General features: G+C 45.1%; 1 protein-coding gene and 1 long non-coding RNA gene across 4 annotated transcripts in view; one reads left to right on the forward strand and one right to left on the reverse strand.

Moving 5' to 3' along the window:
* The window catches only part of LOC129018815 (uncharacterized), a 37,165-nt gene extending 13,930 nt beyond the window's left edge, over positions 1 to 23,235 (forward strand). Inside the window, exons 2-4 of the long non-coding RNA XR_008495428.2 lie at positions 11,466 to 11,554; positions 12,554 to 12,616; positions 21,809 to 23,235. This is a non-coding gene — a long non-coding RNA (uncharacterized LOC129018815). The remainder of the gene's footprint in view (positions 1 to 11,465; positions 11,555 to 12,553; positions 12,617 to 21,808) is intronic.
* The window catches only part of MYO5B (myosin VB), a 367,801-nt gene that overhangs the window by 1,653 nt on the left and 341,458 nt on the right, over positions 1 to 24,690 (reverse strand). For all 3 annotated transcript variants that reach the window (XM_054460695.2, XM_054460694.2, XM_063653662.1), the window contains 8 exons: positions 21,739 to 21,832; positions 19,338 to 19,481; positions 15,435 to 15,586; positions 13,558 to 13,647; positions 11,334 to 11,484; positions 9,705 to 9,990; positions 8,896 to 9,070; positions 7,526 to 7,606 (listed from right to left, as the gene is read on the reverse strand). In XM_054460695.2, the coding sequence (XP_054316670.2) occupies positions 7,526 to 7,606; positions 8,896 to 9,070; positions 9,705 to 9,990; positions 11,334 to 11,484; positions 13,558 to 13,647; positions 15,435 to 15,586; positions 19,338 to 19,481; positions 21,739 to 21,832 (1,173 nt within the window). The remainder of the gene's footprint in view (positions 1 to 7,525; positions 7,607 to 8,895; positions 9,071 to 9,704; positions 9,991 to 11,333; positions 11,485 to 13,557; positions 13,648 to 15,434; positions 15,587 to 19,337; positions 19,482 to 21,738; positions 21,833 to 24,690) is intronic.

Genomic DNA, 24,690 nt, shown 5'->3' on the forward strand with positions numbered 1-24,690 from the left:
CTTGAAGGCAGTGAGAAAGAAGTGACTTGTCACATACAGTCATCCCTCAGTATCCATGGGGGATTGGTTCCAGGAATTCCCACAGATACCCAGATCCATGGACATGCAAGTACTGCTGTCAGCCCTGTAGAACCCATAGATAGAAAAAGTTGTCCCTCCATAGCTACAGGTTCTGCATCCTGTGAATACTAAATTTTGAATCTGTGGTTGACTGAATCTGCAGATATGAAACCTGTGGATATGGAGGGCTGACTGTATAAGGTATCCTCAAATAAGATTAACAGCTGTTTTTTTCATCAGAAACCATGGAGGCTAGGAGGCAGTGGGATGACACAGTTCAAATCCTGAAAGGAAAAAATCTTGTCTGCTAAGAATTCTAAATCTGGCAAAACTACCCTTCAAGAATGAAGGAGAAATTAAGTCATTTCCAGAGACAAAGAAGGACATTATATTTTAATAAAAGGTTCAACTCATCAAGAAGATATAATAAACATCTGCACCTAGCAACAGAACCCCAAAATATTTGAAGGGAGAATTGACAGACTTTAAGGGAGAATAGTTCTACAGTAATGGTTGGACATTTCAATACCCCATTTTTAATCATGGATAGAACCAGATAGAAGATCAAAAGGAAAATAGAGGCCATGAACAACACTATAAACCAATTAGTCCTAACAAACACATATGGAACACCCCACTTAGCAGCATACACATTCTTCTCAATGCATATGGAACAGTCTCCAATATTCAAACAAGTCTGAATACATTAAAAATATTAAAGCCATATGAAATATTTTTTCTGATTAGGATGGAATGAAACTATAAATCAATAAATGAAAGCTGCAAAATCCACAAATATATGGAAAATAATAAGTTCTTAAATAGCCAGTGGGCTAAAGAAATCACAGGGGGAATTAGATAATAAAAATATAATAAACCAAAGCTTATGGGATGGGATGAACATAGTGCTAGAAAGTTTGTAGCTGTAAATGTCTACATTAAAAAAAAAAATCTCAAATCAATAACCTAACTGTATACCTTAAGGAATCAGAAAAAGAGCAAACTAAACCTAACCCTAGAAGAAATGAAATAACACAAATTAGATGGAAAAAATAGAGAATAGAACAATACCCAAAACAAATGAAATCAAAGTTGGTTCAAAAAATTGACAAATCTTTTTTATTATTTATTTATTTATTTATTTTTTAAGATGACGTCTTGCTCTGTTGCCCAGGCTGGAGCGCAGTGGTGTGATCTCTGCTCACTGCAATCTCCGCCTCCCGGGTTCAAGTGATTCTCCTGCCTCAACCCCCCGAGTAGCTGGGATTACAGGTGTGCAGGAAGACTAAAATGAGAAATTAGCAAATCAGAAATGAAAGTGAGGACATTACTACCAATTTTACAGAAATAAAAAGGATTATAAGAGAATACTATGAAAAATTTAACACCAACAAATTGAATAAACTAGATGAAATGGACAAAATCCCAGGAACACACAAACTACCAAAACTGATTTAAGAAGAAATAGAAAATCTGAATAGACCTATAACAAGTAAGGATATTGAATTAGTAATTAAATATTTCCCAACAAAGGAAAGCCCAAGATGGGCTTCACTAGTGAAGACTATCAAACATTTAAAGAAGAATTAACACCAGTTCTCAAACTCTTCCTAAAAATCAAAGAGGAAGGCACACTTTAACTCATTGAGGCCAGGATAACCCTAATATCAAAGCCAGATAAAGACACTGTAAGAAAACAAAACTATATTCATCCCTTATCAATACAGATGTAAAAGCCCTCAACAAAATACTAGCAAATTGAATTCAGTAAAAGGTTAAAAGGATTATACACCATGACCAAGCAGGATTTACCTTCAGAAAGCAAGGTTAGTTCAACATAAAAATCAATCAATGTAATATACCACATTAACAGAATGAAGAGGAAAAAACCCACATCATCTCAATTGGTGGAGAAAAAGCATTTGCCAAAATCCAACTTTAAGATAAAAAGATAAATCCCTCCATGATAAAGACCATATGTAAAAACCCCACATTTAACATCACAAACAACACACTCAAAAAGTTTTTCCTCTAAGATCAAGAATAAGATAAGGATGCCTGTTCTTACCACTTCTATTCAGTATAGTTCTAGCCAGGGCAATTATACAAGAAAAGAGATAAGAGGCAGCCAATTTAAAATGATCCTCTTGCAGACAACATATCTTACATGTAGAAAAACCAAAATAATCCACACACACACACAAATATTGCTAGAGCTAATAAATGAATTCAGCAAAGTACATAATAAAAAACCAACACATAAAAATCAGTTGTATTTCTATTCACTAGTAATGAATAATCAGAAAGAAAAACAATTCCATTTACAATAACATCAAAAAGAATAAAATACTTAGGAATAAATCTAGCCAAGAAGGTGCAAGACTTCTGAAAAAGTCAAGACCTAAACAAATGGAAAGACACCCCATGTTCATGTACTAGAAGACTTAAGATGACAATACTACATAAAGCAATATACAGATTCAATGCAATCCCTATCAAAAATCCCAATGATGTTTTTTGCAGAAATCTAAAAAAATCCTAAAATTCATATTGAACTTCAAGGGATCTTGACTAGCCAAAGCAATCCTGAAAAATAACAAAATTAGCCGGGTGCAATGGCTCATGCCTGCAATCCCAGCACTTCGGGAAGCTGAGGTGGGCAGATCACCTGAGGTTGGGAGTTTGAGACCAACCTGGCAAACATGGTGAAGCCCCATCTCTACTAAAAATGCAAAAATTATCCAGGCATGGTGGTGCATGCCTATAATCCCAGCTACTTGGGAGGCTGAGGCAGGAGAATTGCTTGAACCTGGGAGGCAGAGGTTGCAGTGAGCCAAGATTGCACTACTGCACTCCATGGGTGATAGAGTGAGACAGAGTCTCACTCAAAAAAAAAAAAAAAAAAAAAAAAAAAAGGAAAACCAAAATTGGAAGACTCACACTTCCCATTTGAAAACTTTTTACAAAGCTATGGGAATCAAAACAGTATGGCACTGGTATATGGACAGACATATAGACCAATAGAATATAAGGGCCCAGAAAAAAAAAAACCTTCATATTTCTGGTCAATTGATTTTTGACAAGGGTGCCAAGTCCATTCAGTGAGGGAAAGGGCAGTGTCTTTGACAAATGGTGCTGAGAAAACTGGATATCCACATACAGAAGAATGAAGTGGGACATTCACCTTATACCATATACAAAAATTAACTCAGAATGGATCAAAAACTTAAAGGGAGCTAAATCTGCAAAACTCTTAGAAAACATAGGGGGAAGTATTTATGGTTCTTAAAAATGACATCAAGAGCATAGGAAACAAAAAAATATACATAGATTGGACATCCTCAAAATTTAAAACTCCTGCATCAAAGGACACTATCAAGAAAGTGAAAAGACAACCCACAGAATGGGAGAAAATACTTGCAAATCGTATCTGATAAGGATTTAATATCCAGATTATACAAATAACTCCTACAACTCAATACCAAAAAGACAATAATCTAATTTAAAAATGAATTAAAGACTGGAATAGATATTTCTCCAGAGAAGATACACACATGGCCAATAGGCGCATGAAAAGATGCTAGTCATCAGAGAGATACAAATCCAAACCACAATGAGATGCCACTTCACACCCATTAAGATGGCTATAATTTTAAAAAGCTGGAAAATCACAAGTGTTGGTGAGGATGTGGGGAAACTGGAACTCTCATGCATTGCTGGTGGGAATGTAAAATGGTATAGCTGCTGTGGAAAAGTTTGAGGTTCCTCAAAAAGTTAAATATAGAGTTACCATATGACCCAGTAATTCTGCCTCTAAATATATGCCCCAAAGAACTGAAAAATGGATCTCAGCTACTTGTGCAACAATGTTCATAGCGGCATGATTCCCAATAGCCAAAAGGTAGAAACAGTGCAGTTTCCATCAACCAATGAATAGACAGAGTGGGATATATAAAGGGAATATTAGTCACTAAAAAAATGAAGTTCTTATGCATGCTACAATATGGATGACCTTTGAGAACCTAAGTGAAATAAGCCAGACCCAAAAGAATATTGTATGAGTCAACTTACATGTGATATCTAGAATTTACATATAGAAGCCTACCCAGGGTTGAAGGGAAGGGAGAATATTATTTGCCCAAATGGATAGTGTTTCTGTTTAGGATGATGAAAGAATTTTGGAAATAGTGGTGATGGTTATGTAATATTGTGAATATACTTAATGCCACTGAACTATACACTTAAAAATGGTTAAAATGGAACACACATACCCCAAAACCAAGGGATGGGGAAGAGGACCCTTCTGATAAGGTTGTGAGGATTTAAAGAGTTAACAGGTGTAAAGAACACAGAGTACCATCACTGGCACATAGTAAGTGCTGTATTTGCTGTTATCAGTTTTATAATATGCTCCTTTGTTCCTCCTGCCTGTGCATTAACCATTGACCTCTGAACCATGAACTGCTGGTAGAAGTTGTACTTTTACCAAAGTCAATAGGGTTAACTGTGGGAGTATTGCCAAAAAGGAAAATCAATATATCCTGATTTTGTGAAAACACAATTTATTTTTCTTAAACCTCAAAACAGGCCATGGTCAGTAAATACACAGCAGCATTTGAAAAATGCTGGGAAATAGGTTTACAGAATGAAGTCAGTTGGAGCATGGCATTGTAAGATGGCTCTATAGTGGCAGGGGAACCTAGAATTGCCCACATTTTCATCCATTACCTGAATTATGAATAGAAAGCATGACTTAAATTTCCAGTACCCGTGTGTTTGGCATCTTGAAAGATGGGCCAAAATTTTAAAGTAATTTTAATCGTTTGAAATAATGGGAGAGAAGCTTAAAGGAGAGAAAGGTATTTAGGGAGGAATAAGCAACTAGCCTCGCTAATTCAAGATACTCAATGATGGCTCTGGTGTGGCCTGGCAGAATGATTCTCTGGGATTGCTGACAGCTCACACACAGCCCACTCTGAGGTTTGCTGCGTTTATTATCACGAACCTATCACATGGCATATGTATGTAAAATGTGAAATGGCAGGAGGCTCTGGGAAAAAAAGTCATCTTTGTAGCACTTAAGGGCCCTTGTGTTTCTCCACATTAGTTAGATGTGACAGTAGACTTCACTACCTAAAGGGTTTGAAGAAATTTTAGAGTATAAAAATGGGAAAAGAAAGTGAAATATTACCTATATTATCACAATTCAACAGCAAAAGACATGTATACATTTAATCAATTAAAATATACAAGATGGTCATTTCACAGAAATCCTCCTGTGAATGCTTTGGTGAGTTTAACAACTTCAAATTTACATTTTTAAAGGTCAGTACAAAGCTATAAAAAGCCCAGAGCACCCAAGCAATGGTTTGCTTTAACAAGTAACTTGTCTTTATCACACATGTGAGTTCAAATGTAGGAGGGCGGGACTGATTGTTCACCATTTCTTCTGAGCATTGTATAAGTAGAAACAGAACATAAAGCTATAGCTCGCGAAAAAAAATCTTTTGCTAGAACTGCGAGACACTGAAATTGATTACTGAGGAAGATTCAGAATCTGACTGTACATACTTTAAGAGAATATTTGGGCTTAACCTCCATTATATTTTTCCTTTGTCCTTGATCCATTAAACCTGCAGTATGATTTGGCATATATTTTTTAACTTGAATTCTCATAAACAGTGGGGTTGCCAATTTATGAGCAGTTATAGTTCTCCCTCTAATGTGTGTCTCAGATATTCAAAACCAAACAAGACTTTCTAAACTTGAACTTTTGTGTAAATTATCAGCCCTCCATAAAAATCCATATAATGGGTCCAGGTTCAGATATCTCAGTGGCTTCTGTCATCAAACTCTTCCCATTCAGCAGCTGACTATGAGCATCCTAACTGGATCCTTTCTGTCAGCGCCACCCACAACCCCATTGTTATATTCATGTTGGTGAGTAGAGACTCACTCTGCCTGCCCCGCTCTGCGGCCTGTGTCTTTAACAATCGACTGTGTTTCTGTCATTGCCCTTAGGAGAACAACTTTTAGTCTGACTAGGCACCGCTTCCCAGACGTTCCCTCTGTTGGCCTCTGTTCTCTACTTAGATGCTGGGCTAAAGTTCATTTAGGTTTTTTTTTTTTTGCCATGGCTCTTTTCAAACCCCTTTTTAGCTCTTTTCAGGGCTCTCTGAATCTCTTGAATTGAAACACTGTACAATCTCTTACATTGAAACACTGAATCATTGAAACATTGACTCTCTTACATTGAAACACTGTAAAGAGCTCCAAATAAAATCCCAGGAGTATTCCAAAGGGAACAGGTTCTTGTACAAAGCTCCATGATTCCTCACATTTCTTCAGTGTCTTTGATAAACCTCCATTTGGTTCCCTTTTTCCTGACTCTCCCTCTGATCACTTCCCCCTGAACCCCTTTTTAATCCTTGTTTCGTGTCAACATCACTTCACTGGCCAACAAGGTCATTTAAAAGTTTGAGGGAGTGCTATGTCTCCCCTGAGGTGCTCCCCACAGGTAATCATGGGAGAAGTGTGGCCTGTTTTCTGAATCACTGCGACATGACTATCATTCCAACACTGTTACAGTTACTATCACATGCAAAGGTTAGGCGCTCACTCAGCCATCACCTTGGGCTCGGCTTGAGGAAGCTCATCTTTAAGTAAAACATTCCCATCATCTTAGGAAACGACAGATTTAAATAACCGTTTTCCCTAATACATTTTCTTTCAAGCATTTTCCTAAAAGCAAATATTGTAAGTCTTTTTTGTTTTTTGAGACAGAGTCTCGCTCTGTCGCCCAGGCAGGAGTGCAGTGGTGCACTCTCGGCTCACTGCAAGCTCCGCCTCCCAGGTTCACGCCATTCTCCTGCCTCAGCCTCCCAAGTAGCTGGGACTACAGGTGCCCACCACCATGCGCGGCTAATTTTTTTTGTATTTTTAGTAGAGACTGGGTTTCACCGTGTTAGCCAGGATGGTCTTGATCTCCTGACCTTGTGATCCACCCGCCTCGGCCTCCCAAAGTGCTGAGATTACAGGAGTGAGCCACCGCACCTGGCCTATATTATAAGTCTTAGACAAAGATTTAAGAGCTCAAATTGTTTTCTTTAAAGAATATTTCTTAGTTCCATTTATGGTTAGGGCTGATATTCTGCTGACATTGTTAATTCCATTTGGTGCTCATAGTTCAGTAACATGCTAGTGGCAAATGAAATAATGCTTAAACTATGTCTATAATCTGAGAGGCAGAGATTATAAAAGTTGAGTTTTCTGTGTGTAAATAGTAAGTTACTCATGGGTGATATGGTTCATGTTTACCTAAGTAGAAAGCCTAGGAATGTAAGGTCTCCTAGCATATATGTAACCAGTATTTTAGTAATAAAGAGAAGCAAGATTAAAACCCAAATTTTTAATTTCCTTTATAGTCTTAGACTGGACTTTATAAAATTACTATTTTAAAACTCACCTGGATTGTTCGTATAAAGGCCACTGTTACCCGTTCTTCAAATTCATTCAGGGGAGTATAAAGGTTTAAAATTTTGACAATCTGTTGGGGATAAAAACGGAATTTAGCACAGAGCTAAATGAACATGAGACAACTTTTGAACTTTAAACAATATGTGACATTGGTACAAGAGTATGATCCTCTTTAGACAAGGCCCACAACACAGATGGAGCTGGACTGACATTTACACTTGGAGCCTGCATCACATCCAGTAAACTAGAGCCCACAGCTTTGCCAGGTGGATCTCAGCCCTCTCACCGAATTCATGTCTCCTGTAAACCCACCTGCCCCTCCCCACTATGCTCGTTGGTATACACAATGAGGAGTTCAGAATGTGGTTGCCTGAAATCCTCAGCCTCATATCTACTAGTAATTTAAAGGTTTCTTCTGAAGAGTACTGGAGATCTTACCTTAGATGAGAAAGGTCTTCTTTAATACCTAACTACCCCGTCCCCCAACATTGTCTACAAATGAGTATTTGAACAGGAGATACTCTTTTGTCTGCCTACCACTGGTTTGGTGGAAGTAGACTGCCCAAATGCAATGCCAGCTGCATTCTAGAAGGAAACTTATGTTAAGTGAAATGTATTTAAAGAGGAGAAAAATGTTTGAAGACTTTCTGGAAATGTTTACAGAAGGAAGCAGTTTTTTTAAGAGTTCGATATTTAATATTTTAATAGTAAGTGGAGGAGGTAAGGAAATGTATTCACTTTGCTATATTAAGATGTGTTTTTCTGTACTGAGTTTGGATTTTGTTATTTATCTTTCAGGGACTGGCAATGTGTCGGCAACTGAATCATGGTTATACATTTTTTAGGGAAAAGGAAAGTAACACTTAAATGCCCCTAAGTTCTTAATGACTTCATTTAAAACAATATAAATGAGTGTGAGTGAAAATATGACCATACTGAAATTAGTTTTAAAGAAAAATTTTTTTCTTACAGTTATAGTAAAGAAAGCAAATATCTGATGCTGCCAATTTCTGAAAATTTGTGGATTTCTATGTAAGAAACATTCCAGAATTCATTATATTTAAAAAAGTTTTTACCTAAACTTGACGTTTTGTGGGTTTGCTACCTTATCTTTTTAAGTGAGTAAGAGGGATAGAGAGTTACTAGAAAACAGTATCCGTGGCATCTTGTTTCATAGACCAAATGGTTTTTGGTTCATCTAGGAATATCCCATCAGCTGCACTTCAAAATTGTATCATTAGGGATATATAAAGGGTGGGAGTGCAACACTAACAAATAACCACTAACGAGAACAGACTTGGAATGGACGCTGGGCTTGCTTGGAATATCATGGTTGACAGAGGTGCAGAGTGACTGTACCTGCTGGGTGCTGAGGGAGGTACACAGGGAGCAGATGGCCTCTGCGTCCTCCTGGGTTTTCTTCTTTAATTGCAGGAGCTGGGCTGCTTGGATCAGAGGTTCCATGGTCTGAACTGCTCCACTCTGGTGAAGGTTTCTTCCCCGAAGCCACTCCTCAAGCTGACTTATATTGTACCTTAGCCATAGGTAGAAAGCAAGTTGTGTTAAGCCGGTCCTCCTAATTCACTGAGAAGGGGACACCTGTTGTGTTTTGCAGGCCAGCTGCAGCTAGTGCCATTATTTATCTCACATGGTTAAAAAGCATGGCAAGTGCCTTGCACTCAGGAACTATTTGTTAAATAAAGAATGAATACATGAATGAGTGGGTACTTAAAATCAAGCAAAGATGAAATACCTGAAGTGTCTACATAAGTTAACAGGGAAAAACAGGCATTAAATATACTGAATTGTAAGTATTTATATTTAACATTCACAAATGTATTTATACTTCTATGTGAGCCTTCATGCCTCTTAACTCATTGAGTTTTCTCTCTGACCTATCTGCTTTGTGTTTAGTCTTTAACTTAGAGTATATCATCATCTTTAAGCTTTGAACTAATTTGTTTACCAAATCAACCATCTCAGTGTTCGATGGATTTCACCAACAGGTAAAAAGGTGATGGATTTGAGTCACACAGACTGATGGAGACAAGGACTGTCAATTAGATTTGGATTTCATTTTTAGAAACAGCAGTCTTGTGTTCTGATTCTAGCTGCAGTCAGTGAGGGCCCAACTCTACCTGTGTTGTTGGGGGGTGCTCCTCTCTTACCTGAGTTGCATGCCTGTGCTCCAAGAGCAGACGTCCTTCCGCAAGAGCAGGTTGTTAAGAGTCACTGCGTTGATCATGTAGAAGAGCTGTTTGAATACCTGCAGGATGATCTCAGGGTCCAAGCCCTGGTCACACATGACTGTATGAAAGGCATTCATCTGGCGGATGATAGCTTCCAGGCAGTATGAGTTATCCCCATCTGCCATGCTGGAGGAGCGCTTCCGGTAGCCGGTGGGCTTCACACCAGATAGACCCTGAATGCTCTCATTTTCCAACATGGCAGAAACTGAAAAAAAAGCACAGTTAGAGAAGCTTGCATTCCCCACTAACAATGCAAAGATTGGACTACTCAAATCATTTAGTGCTCCAGGCTTTAGCAATGATACCATCCAGAGGTGTGCAATGTTGACATGCTTAGGAACTTATAACATTTGGCAAAAAATTTCTAATGTGTTGATTTCTGTATGGAATAAAACAGCTGTGGACAGCATTTTCACTTAATTTACTGGCGATTAGACAAAGATGATGGGCACGTACCAGCTCGATTTGGCATCGCCTGTGCTGAAGTCCACAGTTTGAGAATTGAGCAACCTGGGTGTCATCCTGGTCCAGCCACTGACTATGTAAATAAGAACTTCATTGGTCTGTCATACTTACTAAGCAGCAATTGCCTACGCACCAGGGGCTTTATGTTCAGTATCTCTTTCAATCTTCCAACAACTCTATGAAGTACTATCCATTTTTATGAGGAAGTTGAGGCATAAAGAGGTTAAATAACTTGTCTGAGGTCACACTGATAGGGAGTGGCAGGGCCAGGATTTAAACCCAAGTCTGTCTGACTCCAGAACTGGTACTATTAACCTTCACATTATTCTGAGTATCTCCAGCTTGATATGTCAGTTCTCCCTCTGTGTGGTGCCTTATAAAAAGATTTCCACACAGGAAGGAGGGTTTGGAATGAACCTCATTTCAAGTAATGTATTTCTAGATTGGTCCTTCTTGGGATTCACCCATAAGCTACTTGTGTTGTAAGAACCTGGGGAAAGCATTATGAATAGGTCCAGGTACAGTTTCCTTCCCAGCCTTTGCAGAGCACAGTGAGTAATGCATCTACACATCATTTTTCTTCCGATTGAAAATGTAACTGCTCTCATTTCTCAATTCTGATTTCATGTTCAGTGCCCAAATACACTGCTTGGTTCAAAGCAAGTGTCTAATAAATACTGATGCATCGTGCCGACTGCTGTGTCCTTTCGCATGAACACTCCTGCTTTTTTCCATGAATCAAGTTCATAATAGGTTAAGAGGGTTATGCTTTTTCACCGTGTATGCATTTGTACCTTTTGAGTTTACATTTATTATGTATTAAAATTTGGGAAAAAATACAACATATTACAGAAAAAGAGATATAGGGAAAGTCACCTATGCCTCTTGCACTGTGTCAAATACTTTCACAGCTCTTTCTAAGCATGATGTGCACACCTCAGTTCTGCCTTCACTGGAAGGTTCTGGCTTTCTGGAGGTCATGGCTAAGATATCTGGTTCCCGAAAGGCAGAAGGTGCTGACCACGCCTTCCCCTCATTTCAGACCCCATGATGAGTGATGTAGCTCTCCTGCTGCCAGCTTACCTATCATCGGCTGTAACACGCCCTCGGCAATTTTAATGAGCTGCTGGTAGATCTGAATGGAAAGGTCACTCAGCACCTGACGGTATTCGGTGAGGTCAAAATTCTTAAGACAGTGTTCATTCTGCTTTGCAGTGTTCTGAGTCATGAAGCCCTGCAGAGGGAGAGGCGTGCACTACTGAGTTCTGTGGTCTGCTGGGCCCAGCACAACTTCCAGGGCTCTGGTAACTTTAGTCATCTATTTGGTGGGCAGGGGGCCTACTCAGGCCCTCCCTGTGTAGATGATGTTTTACAAAACCCTGTCAGTTCTTTGAGGCCTCATTGATCACCCTTGAACTTGAAGGAAGTAGAAAAACTGAACATGAGAGAGAAAGCCTGAATCACTCAGTCCAAATCCCCGAGGCGAAGTGATTTCCCTACAGTAGCAAAACCCAGGTTGGTACCAGGTCCAGAGAAAGGGATCCCTGCTTTCTCCCTTCATCCAGTGCTTTCCTCAATATACCAGGTCCCCCCTAAAATGTTAGATGATGTGCAGCCTCTAAAGGAGTGTGGCCATGGGCCAGATTATATGCTTGTAGGAGGAGAAATTTTATACAGATTCTATCACTGGTTATCAGAATTAATAGATGAACTAAAGTGATTTCATAGCTACAGCACTGTGTCCTCTTAGCTTTCTGTATTAATCAGATGAAATCACATGTAAGTTAAGGGAACTGCTGACATCAGAAGGACTCATGTGACCAATGTCCTTTTCATTCAGGCCGAGGGAAATCAGTATCTGCCAGAAAGATTAGTGCTCCCAAAAGGGCAACCATCTTCAGCAAGGCCTGTTGTACTGTGTCAAATACAAAGCCATCTTAATATGAACAAAAGCAGGCAGAAAAGGGGATAATTGTAATGATGAAGATAGAGTCAATCATTCTTCCTTGTTATTTGGACTACACAGATCTGGTTATGCTGTGGTTCAGCTCTTGACCCAGAGAATATGAGCACATGTAACTGCAGCCTAATGTAATGGAGTTCCAGGTCCTGCCCTAGCCTTATATAACCTCCCATTTAGAATGTGTATAACATTGGGTAAAGTGATGGACCTCAATGAAATAACATTACATGTAGTTCTATGCTTCAAGTAAATGCTTGGATATTACGATTTTGTAACAGAAGGCATGGGGTTTGAAATGGCTATTTCTTTAACCTTTGGCCCATCCCTTTTATAATAAAAGCAGGCCATCAAATGAAGTGCTCGTTCTTAGGAGAGAGATGGAGTCAAGCCAACTGCAAAGAAGGTAAGACTGGAAGGAAGGGCATATCCTTTTACTAACCCAGGGAGAAGAGTCTGTCAAAATTGGTTCTGGCACAAAAGATGGAATAAAGCTTTAAAAATGGTCGCACTATTTTGGTTTACACTATATCTCGACCTTGGGAAGGGCAGATGGTGAGATATGTGAAAGGAAGGCGAAGAAAAGTTGAGAAGACCTACAGGAACCTGTGAGTGGGCATGTCTGGAACGAGTTGGGATTCTCACCAGAGAAACTAGAATGGAAACAAGCCACATATTACTAGGTCATTGGGCAGAGTGCAGAGCATGGGAGAAGTTCTTTCAGGGACCAAAGCTGGGAATGTGAGTTCCAGAAAAAGCTGGGCCTTACAGGTCTGGTGTGGATTGTGAAGTGATGGGGTTAGTAGTTGGGCCTCAGGTCAAGGAATCCAATTTGGATAAATGCATGGAGCTGGGCCTCCAGGTCAGTTTGCACACGTAGTTCTGATTATGGTGTGCCTTTGTTCTTGTGGCCATCTTTGTCTATCTTGAAATGGACAGATTAATCGGTTGGCTTAGGAGACAGGGTGACCCACTAGGCAACTGAGCTTCCTGCCAGTATCCACGGCAGTGGGGCTCTTCTAGAGCTGATACAGAAATGTCAGGTTACAAGAGTTTCATGGAGACTCCCAGGGCCTCTATTGATGATGGGTTATGCAGACTCTACTTACATAACCCAGGAGTGCTTTCTGGGGCCTCTTGGGCTCATCAAGGCCTCCTGGAGGCAGGTCTCCTGTGGCCGGCCTTATTGCTGCTTCCAGCCACAAGGTATGATAAGGTGTGCCCACGGTCTGAGGTCCCCAAGGGTGCTCCAAAGACCCCACTTCATCTCTGAGGGTATACAAAGCAATTCTCAACCACATTTGGATGAAGCAGGAATGCCTCCTGGGTGCCTGGCTCCCCACTCACCTCATCCCCGCTGTACTGCTTCAGACAGTGAAGAAGGCGGCAGGTGTTGGATAACCAGAATGACGTCATCTCAAAGTCATCATTGTGCTTCTGTGAAAAGAAATGGACATCCTTAGCTCTAAGTGGCTCCCATCTGGTGAAATGCTTCCTCGGTACCTCTCTCCCCACATTTCCTACCCTTACCTAGTGTTCCTGAGCAGCCCTGAGGCTGGGCAGGGCACTTGCCAGTCACGGGGTTGAGACCCATTGCTGAGAGGCTGTGTGAGTGTTCCTCTGCCACCAGGGATGGTACACAGAACCCCCATCTTGGTCCCCTGATCAGTGGTGCACATACAGGGACACACATAAAGGACAGGCTGCCTCCCATGGCTGAAGAATGAGTGCAAAGCTGAGTGACAGATGAGGCTCTGCCCCAGCAGCCCTGGGCTCTCGTCTAACCGCCTGGGCTAGCTGGCTCTGTTTCTGAACTGCCAGTTATCCAACACAAGGGATGCTAAAGAGCATAACAGCAAAATAGTTTGGTGTCCCATTTATCTAGACGTCAGATGCATCATGGCTTTAACTCTCTAGAAAATGGCTACAAACCCTAACTAGGTGAAAAAGCCTGCTCAGCAACCCAAACAGCTATGAGACAGCTGCTGCATTAAAACTGATGACTTCACGCAGCTCATTCTGTCAAGTAAGCGTTATCATTATTTAAATGACAGAGTGGTATGAGGTACGACCAAAAAAAAAAAAAAAAAAAGAAATGAGGTTGAATAGAAAGTGACTGCTGGGGCTGGGACATACTGTTTTAGCTCAGAATTAGGGAAGGCTTTCCTAAGGAAGTGACATTTGTGTCAGCCCTAAATTGGCCTAGACTGGCCCAAGATTCCAGCTGGATGGTGCTCATGAAAGAGGATCAAAGCTGGAGACACAAATCTGAGAGCTACGAGCATGTAGGTATGTTTTAGAGCCGTGAGTGGATAAAATTGCCTGTGGAGGGCAATGCAGAAACTGAGAGCAGAAAATCAGACTTAAAGGCTGGCTCTGGAATTCTCAGAGCAGCAACCAGCAGCTCAGTGGACTCCAGAACTGGTTTGGACTGAGAGCTTTTGAGAATGGCTTGTATCCTGGAAGCAGTAGTGTGTGAGAACTAAAGATGGTCTCTAAGAGCAATAATACTCAGGGCACAGGCCTGCTAGCAGGTAGAAATCCCTCTCACTGAGGGTTCATCTCCCTCAAGAATCTCACCTCCCCCACTGCCTGGCCCTCACCCCTGTGTGGACAGGCCTCACCCTCCCTGCAGGCCAGCCTGTTTCTGCAGTGGCTGCACTACATTCAAGAAGAGCCTTGTGCCTTCAGGTGGCAGTCCCGAGCACCTTTAACACCCTGCGGCAAGCCCTGTCCTGGCCTAGCTTGCCTCACCTTGGGAGGTGATGGAATGTCACAGCCCTCCCTGTGTTACCCCCCAGGGAAGCAAGCACCCGGCCCCTTGGAAAGGTGGAGAGGGCCCATGTTTCAGGGGTGTCCCTGAACTTGCTCCAAGGTGAGGCCCACACCCCCTTGGCTGCAGCAGGATGTCTCCCTCGCACCTCTGGCAGTGGGCAGGCCAAGGCTTCTGTAAGCACTGGGCATGTCTGGAGGCTCAGCAGGGAGGTGCTGGAGGGCTACCTACACCAGAGTCCTGGGCTTCCTGCCATTGCTGGGCCTAAGCATCCTTCTCTGGGAACTGCCAGGCATCCCGGTTACATGGATGCTTCTATGGCTCATTTACCTTCAAAGTTGGAGCCTTGGAAGAATTCACTACAGCCAAACCCAGACACAGAGAAGCAACAGTAAGGGGCTGGCTTCGCTCTACCCACCACAAACCATGACCTTCTGCAGGGGCTGCTTACTTTCAGGACTTTCTTAATGCCATTGATGGTGGAGGTCAGCAGGGAGTGCACCTTGAGATCGTCGTTGGTGTAGTCCGCGTGCCGGATGCACATGTAGAGGATGTAGGCGGGGAGACAGGGCACTGTGCCCGACAGCATCTGGGGCTTCAAGTCTAAGAGCAATGACAGCAGCAAATGGCAAGAGTTAGATCTATGGGGGACAGTGGAGGCTGTCAGAATCCTCATCTGAATAGACATGTTTTCAGTATTTCCCCATAGCTCATCTAGGAATAGATGTCTCAAAGAGGATTGGGAGAGAAGCCACCCAGGGTACCCAAACTCCCAAGCATGCCTACCAGTAGTTTCAGACACTGTGGTTAAAAACACAAAACCACATTCCTAATTATCTGCACTACAACACTGAAACAGGCTTCTAATGCCTCAGCCTAACAATATGGAGGAAAAATGCCTGCAAGTTACACAGATGCCTCAGTCCGCAGCCAACAGGGGCCCATGGCAAGAGGAAGGCTGAGGACAGGACCTAGCTCCCACATGGGGGCAGGAACTCCTGATTCATGGGCACCACCACTTCCAGAAGGCAAGGGCTGGCTCCAGAATTAGACAAATTGTATGTTCCCAAAGACAGGGCCAGCCTGCTGAGGGCTAGGGAGGTTGGAACAACCTCTGACCCATCAGTTCAGGAACAAATTACCCAGCCGTGCTTGCCCAGCTTCACAGCCAAATAGATCAGGCAGGCCCCCCTTCCCCACCCCGGTGCTGCTGCTTGGCATGCATCTCTCCAGCAGCTCTCTTACTTCCCCCAACTGCTCTCCTCTGTATCCCACACTCCTGCCCCTGCCTGGGCAAGGGCTGCTCTGGCTGGACTGGAAGGGCCTTGTGAGTCTCCCCATTAACTACAGACTCAGCCTTTTGGCCCATTCTTGCAAAAGGCCCTGGAGGGACAGGAAGCAGCTGTCAGACCATTTTCTATTCCAGACCATGCCAGGAGAGCCAGGCTTAAGGCAACAGGTGGTGGTAGGAGGCCAGAGAACTAGGGGGAAAGGCGAAAGGCCTGGTGCAAAGGCAAGATGACAGGTGAGAATGGGGCAGGAGCACAAGGCCCCAGGGGTCTCACCATAGCTCTGCACTGTATCTCCAGCCCTTGTTCTTTATACTCATACCCTCCCAAACAAGGCCTCGTGAGCCACCTCTAGGCTCAGAATGGCAATGAAGGGAGGCCACCTCCCTTCCACCTGCAGGTGGGCAGTATCCTTGCAAACCTTCTACTAGGCCGGTCCTGGGCTGGGCTCTGCTGCCAGCAGCTCCAGTTGGTACTTGGGTTACACCATCCCTGCTTCAACGCATCCTTCTAGTTAAATGATAACTGTAGGCCATAATACTCTTGAGTACATGGTTGACATCTGGGCATTTTATAGGTCCAGCAGATGGCTGTGGATTGGCCATTGGCTCTAATTAGAATGCCAGTCACATTTATCCAGGAAAATGTATTTTGTAGGCCCAGACTTCCAATCCATAACTTCTTACCTCAAACCTTATCCATGTGCAGATTACAAACAACTTGTCCTGTCTTGGAATGTTCTATTGTGATTAAATAAAGCTTGTTTGGGTGCCCCAGCTAAATGTTAGCATCTTGGGGAAGAGACGATGACACCAGTTTTATTTCTCCTCCACAGCAACTGGCCAGTGCCAGGTACCTAAGAGGTAGGTGGTCGGCAGTCAAGTTTTGGCATTTGTTTGGATGGGGTCTTTTGGAGAGAAGATGACTGCAGGATTTTCCTAGGTAGCTCAGCAAGAGATGACCTTTCCTGGGGCCACCTGAGCAAGGGTCATCTCATGCTGATGGCAGGGTTTTCTCTGTAAAAACCCTGGCAAATGGCAGGAGGGAGCCACCTGTCTGACACAAGCAGCCTTATTTATTGGAAGTTTCATTCACCAGAGATGAAAGGTTTGTTCCTAATTGCATTTGAACAAGATGCAGTCTGTTTAAGGAAATTTAAGATAAACTTACATCACATTTAATTAATTGCTGGACAACGGTAGGGGAGATTAAGCTTTTTAAAAGAGAAAAATACATCTAAGAAGCAGGCTACTAAAAACACACAAACCAAACAGCTGGAACAAATCTGTTTAAGGCAGACTTCACAATCTGTTCTTCCTGGGTCCCTCGGCCCTAGGCACAGTGCTCAGCAGAGTCGCACTTCAGTCTTACATAAGTGTCTCTAAAATAATGCTTGCCTCTTATTTGAACTTCAAATATTCCTGCAAAAGCTACCACTCCTTTGAAAGCCTCACATTTGAGAAGGGTTTTGCAGTTTTGACACAGCATTTCACCTTTGTCACGCTTCACATCATGGGGCAGGCAGGTCAGTGTCATCATCCCATTTCACTAAGGCGCCATGGAGAAGGGAGCTGCTGGCTCAGGGTCCAGAGGATCAGACCACCAAAGATTTCTCCTCTTTCACACAGGACTCTCTCCTCTAAGACTCTTCCTGGCTCTGCAGGGGGATGCTGGACTGGGTTGGTACAGAGCAGGGAGGTGGCCTGTTGCAGTGGCCTGTGGCAGATGGGGCACAAGACTGGAGGGGAGGGAGCTGGTACGACTGGCAAAGCAGCACTGGGCACAAACCTGAGCAAGCTGCACAGGTCACACAGACTCCCTCCTGGCCCTTGCTGAGCAGCCAAGAGGGACTCAGAGGGGCGGCGGGGGCTCCTCTTTTCACAGAGAAAACCCTGCCCTCTTGGCAGCTAGTGTGGAAGGTCTTTCAGTTCTAGGAGCCCAGCTGGGGAAGAGATTCTGAGCAGTGGCTCTCATAGCTGCCTGGTGGCCCTAGGGAGCACATGGGGGTGGGGGGCTGGCAGGCCAGCCCTGATTCAGCCACATGCCTGGATGAGAAACTGCAGATGATCACAGGGACAGTAAAAGCCAACCCTGATAAACTTTGACAGTGGGACCAGGGTGATCCCAGACAGACTGCAGGAGCTCAGCATTCCTCACTTTAATGAGCCTGTGAATGTCACCTGGCATCTTGTTATGTGCCTTGCAATCGAGGAAGCCTGGCATGGAGCCTGAGACTCTGCATCTCTCACCCCTTCCCAGGTGATGCTGATGCTGCTGGTCCAGGGACCATGTGTGAGCAAAGAAATATGAACTTTCATTCTCACAACTCCATGCCAGCAGCATGATCCCCTTTCCCGTGCTCTACACAAGAACACTGGTGAGTAGCACAGCCACGGCCACGTGTGGCTAGTTAGGAAAGAAGCCAGGTCTGAACACAGCCCATGTGATTCCAGAGACCACACCCACATGTGCTGTACCACACAGCACTTTAAACTGTAAAGTCCTAACCAAACAGAAGGAATCTGAATCCTTGATCCACTGCTTCCCAGCTGTGTGACCTGGGCAAGTTACTAGAGTGAGTCTCTGTTTCCTTCAGTGTAAAATGAGAAGGCAGCAGTTCTGACTTAAAGGGAGGTTGTGAGGATTAAATGAGGGATAAGTCGGGCAGAGGGATGTGTCTGGCAGAGGATGTGCTCCAAAAGCATGAGCTTCCATCATTGCCAAAGCACTGTGGCCCACAGAGAGCTGCACCAAGGAAAGGGGGCTGTGGCTGCTGCTGAGGAAAAGCATGTGGGTGGCTCCCCTCCCACTTCCATCCTATGGGCAGAACAAAGAAGCAGTGGGTCTTGCCATCAAGAATAGCAGCTGGACACAGCAGGAGCTGGGGGGAGGATGAGAGTAGGTGTGGGGAGTGGAAGATGGGGGTGGGTGCAAGGGCAAGTAGGAGACAGAGGGTGGGGGCTGTGCAGGAGGTGGAGGAAGGGGTGTGGGGGTTGTGCTGGGGATGGAGATGGGAGTGGGGGCTGGAGGGGCAGGCAGCATGGGGTGGCGCAGAGGGTCCTGACCTGTCACCAGGTTCCGGATGAGAAGGGCCTCGTCCTCTTTGTGGTACTCCAGCATGCCCTGGAAATCCTTCTCTTTCCGCTGGACCGTGACCTGCCTGTTGAGCTCATGGCGCTTCCTCTCACTGTGGGCCAATGCCTGGGCAGCTGAGCAGGAAAGAAAACAGGAAGCATGGATGAGACTTCCAGCTGCAGGCCTGAGGGTAGCGGGCATCTCTGGCAGGTGGAAGATGGGACCTGGGGCGGGGGAAGGGGCATCTCTGGCAGGTGGAGGATGGGACCTGGGGCAGGGGGCATACTGGGTTCTCCAAGCTTCCACTCTCTTTGCAGGGTCTGTTCCTGCAGCCAGAGCCACACTCCAAGTGTGAGGAGCTCAGCATCCAGCACTGGGGTCCACACTCCGGAAAGGGGAGAGGAAACATCCGAAAAGGCAGCAGGCAGGTTTCAGACCAGAGAAAACTTGTGAAGGATGAGAGCCAGCATGGTCTCTCTCCGCTCCTGCACAGCTGTTTCTCTTTCCCTACTGACTTCTAAGGAAAGGAGATACTGTTTTTCTGGGAAGTGCTTGGCCTCGGCCTGGCCCACTACACTCAGTTCCCTGTGTGTGGCCATAACGCGGCCATCATGACGCAGTTGCAGGGCAAACCAGGTGTTCAGGGCAAGGCCTGGACATTGTCTGTGACCTGTGGGCAGTGGATCAGGGTGGTGATGGTGATAGTAAGGACACGTCCTCAGCCACTAAATGCAGGTTCAGGTTTAGGAAGCTGCCAAGTGCAGTCTTTGCAACTACATAAGATGATGACTATTTGGGAAGAGTTTCAGTGGCAGGGTTGAGGATATAAAGGCCTGGTCAACCCTCACTCAGGCCTCTCTTCAGCCTCACACCGTGGTAGAGGGACAGTGGGCAACCACAGCGTTATTCCCAAACACATCTCAGTGCTGACTGCACACGGAATGCTGTCCTAAGCATGGGAACAGATACAATGGCATGCTTAATCTGTCCCTGGCCAGTTGAACTAAGGAAACACATCTGTACATTCACATGGAAACACTACGACACAGCTCAGTCAGGTACCAAGCCAGGAGTGTGTGATGTGGGTGCTGGTGGTGATGGGCTGGAAGGACCCCACGGAAGAGGTGGGATGAAGGGTGGGTGCTGATGGTGGTGGGGCTGGAAGGACCCCACGGAAGAGGTGGGATGAAGGGCGGGTGGGACTCTCACATCCAGGTTCAAAGAGGCTGATCCACTGGGAGAGGACCAATGGAAGAGGACCAGGACGAGTGACACCCAGGGAAGGGTGCTCCATGAACTCCTAGTGGCTGAAGGGAGGCTCTGAGTGGAGATGGGGGAGAGTGTGAGAGGATGAAGGCTGGCAGACGAGGGCTGGGATTTCATTCTGCAGGCAATAAGGTGACGGCAAAGGCCAGACAGTGCTGTGAAAAAACAGGACTGGAAAGCTACTAAGCAATCTGGGAACAGGGGACAAGAACTGGATACAAGGGTAGGGGCAGACACAGAGAAACATCAGAAAAGAGGGAGTGATAGGTCTTTAGGAGTAAGCAAAGCTTGAAGCCAAGAGACTAGGAGAATGAGAACTGGAGGAATAGCAAATCCAAAGTTGGTGGGCACATGGGCAGATATGAAGAGAAGTGTCCCCCCTGGATAGAGATCACAGACATCCCTGTCCTCTAAGAGCTTCCAGTCTAGGGGAGCAGGAGATTAAACAGGTAAAATGACAACTGTGATCAGGGTTGTGCCCAACACACAAGTGGGGTCAGGACTAAGATGAGACTCAAGCCCTGGGCATGTAGCTCCTGAGCTGAGGGTGGAAGGATGTGGAGGGGTATCCAAGCAGTGAGGGGCTGAAAGAGGGTTCCAAGCAGGGTGACATATGTAAAGAGTGACACCGTGAGATTTGCAGCAGGGAGTCAGAGGGAGAAAACATTCTAGGTCTTTCTGGAAGAGTGATTTAAAATCTCTACCTGAAGATCCCAGACTGGAAGTTTAATCCTGACACCCCATAGCATGGAGTGAGGACCTTGGGGTTTAGGTCTTCGTGTTACACAGCATTATTTCACATCAATCTTGCCTCCAACTTCAAGCTGTTTGAGGGCAGGGACCACCAGGTCACCTCTGGGTTCCCCATTCCTCTAGCCCTGCAGAGCCTTGCTCAGAGTAAGCACCCAAACTGGCTGAATTCAAGTGTCTTTTGTCCATATTCTGGCAACTGCAGATGTGTAAGCTCATGGGATCTGACTTCTATCGCGTGGCTGGACTGGGCAGAGCTACCAAGAAATCAGTGAAGTAGGAAGAATGTGCAGAGGGCAGGCAGGCAGCTCACACCCACAGGCGTGGCCAAGTGTACCTCTGATTCACAAAACACACTCACTCACAACCCCCTACCTTCTAGGTCCTGGGCTTTCTTCATGTAAATCTTCAGTTGCTTTTTGAGCTTCCTCTCATTCTTTTCCAGCTTTTCTACCAGTTCTTTAAGGTCCTGGAAGCAGAGGAAGCAGTGTGAGAACAGACATCAGCCCGGCCTGGGATGGTGGGGGTAAAATCCTGCTTGGAGTGGGAGGTGGCCAGTGCGGCCCGTGGGCAGCCGTCAGAAATGCGCCAGTCAGGGACGCTGCCAGGAGAGCTGCTCCTCACAGGCTGTTGCCACCTGCTCTGGAACTCAGGAAGTGGGAGATGATGAGTCAGAGTCCATTCTCTCAAGGCAAGACTCCTCCCAGGTCAGGCTCTCTGGCGCCTTGCTGAATCCCAAGTCTCCCCAAGCCAAGCCTCCTTCGGTTGCCATGCCAACCCCCCAGGAGACACACTCAGCCTAGGAGTCCCAGGGTGGGGCGGGCAGCGCCCTGGGAAGGAAAGGACAGGTAGAGGTGTGAGAATGCAGGGGGCAGGGAGATTGGAAGAGCAAGTGGGCAAGTGAGATTATCCAGGGCCCAGAGGCAAAACAGGACACTGGTGTGGCCCCAGTCCCTAGCAGCTGTTGCCACTGGAAGCCCATCAGCCCACTGAGACCTAGAACAGCAAGCCGCTGAGGGAGGAGTTTGCTGTCATTAATGTCACCTCCATCCCAGCTGAGCAGCGGTCCTCTGTGGCCAGGGACACAAAGAGAAGAAGAGGAGCCCTGCTCCATCACCATTAGAGCTGGCCTCGGTGACTAGAGAGTGACAGGAAGACAGAAGCGAGTATTCCATGGTGAAGCCTCTACAATCACATTGGGTGACAACTTTTTAAGATCAGCCTGTTGACAGGAGTTGGCCCAGTCCCAGGGATGTGGCCATCCCAAGCTACACACCTAGTTATAGATGTTGTTAGGGACTTTATTCATCTTGATAAAGAAGCAAATCTTTAAAAATACTTCTTAAATGGAGAGGCATCTAAAAACCCAGTTTAAATGACAGGAGAGGCGGCAGACAGTAAAACCCTTATTCAGTGACCTAAGAATGGCCTCTGTGTGAGGCCAGCTGGTGGAAAGGACCCAGGTGTCTAGAGAAAATTAAGCCAGGATTCTCTGTGGCTACCGAAGGTCTCCTGTGAACCCTGGGTTCTACTCAGACTCCATCTCCCCCGTTAGGTGCCTTCCCAAGCAGCACCAAAGCATGTGATGCCCCTGGCTCCCCCGCTCCACTGCACTGCCACCCCGCCTCGTGCTCATATAACCCTGTCCAGATCCAATCCCACTGAATCCTCAGCTACAGCTCTGACTCTTGCAAAGGATTAACCAACACTTGGGGCCACAAGACTTGGCCAGCCCAGTGAATGGGGAGCCCAGGGCTGTTCCAGAACAGATCGGGACCAGGACGCTGGTACTATGACCACCATCAGTCCGAAGCTCCTCTGTACAACATTACCAAATCCACAAGATAAAGTATTTCTTGTGTCTTTTCCACCATTACTTTGAAAACCTTCACTACACCCTGGGAGGACAGACAATAAATGCTCTAATGCCAATTTGCAACATCTTATACACCACATGCTTCAAGAAGGAAAGATTAATTCAGTGGCCAGGCTTTGACTCCTGTCTTTGAGAGCTCTGACATCTCAGTCAGCTTCTCAGGAAAGCCCAGAAAATCCAATACCCCTCCCGAAATGCTCAAGCAGAGGTGATTGTAAAGATCCATGTATTAATGGTGGCTTTGTGCTAAGACATGCCTGGGTGTCTAACCCCCAACCCCCTACAAATCCCAGAAGGCTGAATTCCTTAATGTGCTAAGGGGAATTATATAGAGCTATGCTTCCCAAACTTTGTAGGGGTATTGGAACCACCTGGGAATCTTTAAAGCTTGAAATCAACAGATTTAGAACAAATAAAGGGAACACAGTGCTGGCCACAGTGGTTGTAAACTTGTGGAGACACCAAGGCCCAAAGTCCTAAAGCCTAAAATTACAAAAGCTTACAGAATAATGAGTTCAATTCATAAGGAATCTTGGAAATGAAAAATGAGCATATCTGAAGATGGCTCTAAACTTTTCAAGTTGCTACCAGGAGGGACAATCACATCTTCCCCTCTACACAGACACCTTCCCCACCACTCCAGCCTCAAGCCATTTCCCCTGACTTCCCTTACACTCTCCATGAGGCTGCCAAGCACCTTGTGCTGTGGTTACTTGTGTATACACGGTCTCCTCTCTGTCAGAGGTCAGTGCTTCACCAGCTGGCACACAGTAGGCAGGAATGCTTGCTAAGCAGGTGAACATACATCACCAACAGCCCCTGAAACCTGCTGCAGCTGGCTCTCCTTAGGGGTCCCAGCCTCTGTCTGGGCAAATGAGGACCACGTTCTCCAAGGAGTCTCTCAGCAGGCTGCAAACTGGAGCCCTCCTCCTCCTCGCCCGGCCAGCAGCACAGGCCTCTACTCATGCCCCAGTGTCACCACCCCAGCAGAGGGGCCCACTGCACTGTTTTCTTTTGCTCTCTTAAGGTAGGACTCCTAAGGTAAGACTACCCACCTCTTTCCATTCACAAACTCTCCTAAGTGTGGCCTTGGTAACCCTGTGTTGGTGTGCCGTGAGCTAACGCAGTACCTGCACGGTGCACAGCCCTCTTTATAGGGTGATTGTTCACTGCACTACTTAGTCAATGGCCCTCCAGGGAACATAGGCCACCAAATGCATTTCCTAGGCTGCCTCCTCTACCTGGAAGAAGCTGGTCAGGTAGGTTTCTTTAATATGGTGCATTTCTTTTCATAAAGCCACCAGGTAACACATGTATATGCAACAGAGAGTGACTTGCAGACAAACAGAGGGAGAGAGAGGGAGGGAGGGAAGATCATGTGTATGTAAGTGCTATTCAGCTGTGAGTCTGGGGCCCCACTTTTCCTCTTGGGATCAAGTGAACTGGCCACC

This window comes from Pongo pygmaeus, chromosome 17, assembly GCF_028885625.2.
Source record: "Pongo pygmaeus isolate AG05252 chromosome 17, NHGRI_mPonPyg2-v2.0_pri, whole genome shotgun sequence".
In the NCBI taxonomy this organism is placed as follows: Eukaryota; Metazoa; Chordata; class Mammalia; order Primates; family Hominidae; genus Pongo; species Pongo pygmaeus.